This window comes from Trachymyrmex septentrionalis, unplaced genomic scaffold (genome assembly GCF_001594115.1).
Source record: "Trachymyrmex septentrionalis isolate Tsep2-gDNA-1 unplaced genomic scaffold, Tsep1.0 scaffold8, whole genome shotgun sequence".
NCBI lineage: Eukaryota > Metazoa > Arthropoda > Insecta > Hymenoptera > Formicidae > Trachymyrmex > Trachymyrmex septentrionalis.
The window spans coordinates 76,923-78,259 of NW_017305987.1; the positions used below are offsets into that span (position 1 = coordinate 76,923).

Below are 1,337 nucleotides of genomic sequence, written 5' to 3' on the forward strand. Positions count from 1 at the left end.
AATATATTATATATATACAGCGAAGTAGGAATACAATATATATCCCTTTCTTTCTCGTAGAATTTTGACAAAATTAAGCCTATCGAAATAATAACAATTGAAATAAGAGCTAGCTATTAAAATATTTTTATTTGTAAAACAGTATTTGTAAGACAATTGTATTTTGTATTTTGTATTTCAGCTTGTCACATGCAAATATTTTGTATTTTGTATTTCATAGGAGCCTATAAAAGTATTTTATATTTTGTGTTTCCAATACTAAGATTATAACAATCAATTTTATTACAAATTACAAAATACAAAAAATTTTCAATTTTTCCATTTTAAATAAGTAATATTTTCATGTGCTCTGCTAAAATGCAAAATACAAAATGCACTTGTATTGCAAATACTGTGGTTTAAATAATACTATTTTAAATATACATATCTAGCCCTGCTCCTGGATTCTGATATAGAATCTCTAGTCGAAATCAACGCGAGGATATTGAGCATTACCAAAATTGTGTGCACACCCGGCAAATCATCAGAAGTGTTGTTGAAATCATTGGTATTAAAGTCATTGGATCTACGGAATAATAACGAAAGCGTAAAATACATATCTAAATGTCGGACGAGTCTACATATATCCGACTATTGCCGAAAGTTTGTCAATTTTTCTACGAGGGGTGTTCAAAAAGTAAGTTTCCCTGCTCCGGGAAAAAAGCAAAACACAATTTTTAGGTTAAAGTAACATATGTATTTATTGTTTGACTTATAAACTATTTTTCTACATAGTGCCCTTGGACTTGAATACATTTTTTATATCTGTTCTGAAGCTTTGACAAACCTTGTTTATAAAAATTCGTGCCCTGTTTTTTAAAGAATAATTTAACAAAGTCTTTCACTTCATCATTTGAATTGAAGTGATGGCCACCCAAACTTTCCTTTAACTTAGGAAAAAGAAAAAAGTCACTTGGTGCGAGATCTGGAGAGTAGGGTGGGTGATCAAAAATTTCCCATTTGAATTTTTCCAGTAAGGTTTGTGTTTTTTTTGCTGAATGAGGCCGTGCATTGTCGTGAAAAAGCAACACTTTTCTCGATAATTTTCCAGGACGCTTTCGTTTAATGGCACTTTTAAGTTTATTTAGCACTTCACAGTAACGATCTGCATTTATCGTGGTACCGGATTCAAGAAAATCAATCAACAGAACACCTTCGTTGTCCCAAAAAACTGTGGCCATAACCTTACCAGCAGAATACTGGATTTTTGCTTTTTTTGGAGCACTCTCTTCTGATTTCTTCCAAACCATACTTTGTCGCTTCATTTCAGGGTTTGTGTGGTGAACCCACGTTTCATC

General features: G+C 31.9%; 1 protein-coding gene across 1 annotated transcript in view; it reads right to left on the minus strand.

Moving 5' to 3' along the window:
- Window positions 1–1,337, minus strand: part of LOC108754381 — a 94,133-nt gene that overhangs the window by 10,104 nt on the left and 82,692 nt on the right. The window contains exon 15 of the mRNA XM_018496633.1: window positions 496–565. Within this exon, the coding sequence (XP_018352135.1) occupies window positions 496–565 (70 nt within the window). The remainder of the gene's footprint in view (window positions 1–495; window positions 566–1,337) is intronic.